General features: G+C 36.1%; 1 protein-coding gene across 1 annotated transcript; it reads right to left on the reverse strand.

The window, feature by feature from the left end:
* Positions 1 to 368: 368 nt before the first annotated feature.
* On the reverse strand, positions 369 to 1,090 carry LOC132054133 (uncharacterized). Its single transcript, XM_059446194.1, has 2 exons — positions 1,030 to 1,090; positions 369 to 982 (listed from the first exon to the last, which is right to left on the reverse strand). Exons 1-2 carry the CDS (start codon positions 1,088 to 1,090, stop codon positions 369 to 371), a joined length of 675 nt encoding a protein of 224 aa, XP_059302177.1.
* Positions 1,091 to 1,354: the final 264 nt, after the last annotated feature.

Raw genomic sequence — 1,354 nt, forward strand, 5'->3', positions numbered from 1 at the left:
TCTTCATGAATTGTCATTGACCCAAATGATATTTGAGAAATTTTCATATATTCTTCAAAATGAAAGAGTAGTCAAAGTGAACATTGAAGTAGATATTATTATTAAACAAAGCATTACATAGACTTTATTTACATAACTATTATAGCTAATAGTAACAACATGGATGAAAATATCTAAATTATTACAGACCCATCACCGATCAGATGATCTATTTTTCCTTCAGGATGTTCAAAGAAATATGCTACATCTAGATGCACGGGCTCAACATTATCTTCAGAAATGAAATTTACTTCGGCATTCTTTTCTGCCTTTTTGTGGTAGGCTTAATAAAGCTTAACTAGATGCTTTGGCATACGACAGGTACATGATCAGTGGTGCCTCTTTCCTCCACATCGGTAACATTTATTTTCTGAATCTTTCTTTTGCACAACTTCATGCTTTTCATCCTTCTTTTTACACTGCTGGTGGTGAAGGGTATTATTTGGTGCAAGACGAGAATCATGATTAAAATTTCTTCCTCGACCACGACCATGACCACAACTGGGGCCACGACCTCTTCCACGCTTAGAATGGTGAAAATTTGCTTCATTTACTTCAGGGAATGGGACAATACCAGTAGGTCGGCTTTCATGATTTTTCATTAATAGTTCATTATGTTGTTCAGCCACTAGAAGATGTGAAATTAGTTCAGAATATTTCTTGAACCTCATTTCTCGGTATTGCTGCTGCATGAGCATACTCGAGGCAGGAAAAGTGGAGAATATTTTCTCCAGCATATCATGATCAGTGATATTTTCACTATATAATTTCAACTGAGAAATAATTTTAAACATGGCGGAATTATACGCACAGTTAGATTTAAAATGAAGATCTTTAACAGTGAGATATTCCATTTTCAAGCTCTCTTCAAGGTGATGGCAGAGGAATATCATTGCCTTGCCACGGTTTTGATTTGATGCCTGATATTTATCTTTGATGGTGTCTGCAGACCCATCGTATCAAGATGCATTTCAGCATCAAGAATCCAACACAGGTAGCTTTTGCCAGATATATTCAAGGCAACAAATTCACGTTTAGAAAGATTCGCCATTAATTAAGAATAAAAAAGTCAATACCTTCGAGGCTTTCAAGGTATTTGCTCGAGATAGCAGAGTCTAGTGCTGATAACGTGTTATTAAATAAAGACTATAAAGTAAATGCACCAGAGAGAAGTATATAGAGAGGAACTGATTGTATATTCCAATTCTACAAATGGCCACTATTTCTAAGGAAAAATATATGCCTGACGGCCACGCCATTTAAGAAGGAAACTTGGTGGCCACGTTACTTGGTGTCTGAGTTGTTGGCCAATGTT

Source organism: Lycium ferocissimum, chromosome 4, assembly GCF_029784015.1.
Source record: "Lycium ferocissimum isolate CSIRO_LF1 chromosome 4, AGI_CSIRO_Lferr_CH_V1, whole genome shotgun sequence".
Classification (NCBI taxonomy): Eukaryota; Viridiplantae; Streptophyta; class Magnoliopsida; order Solanales; family Solanaceae; genus Lycium; species Lycium ferocissimum.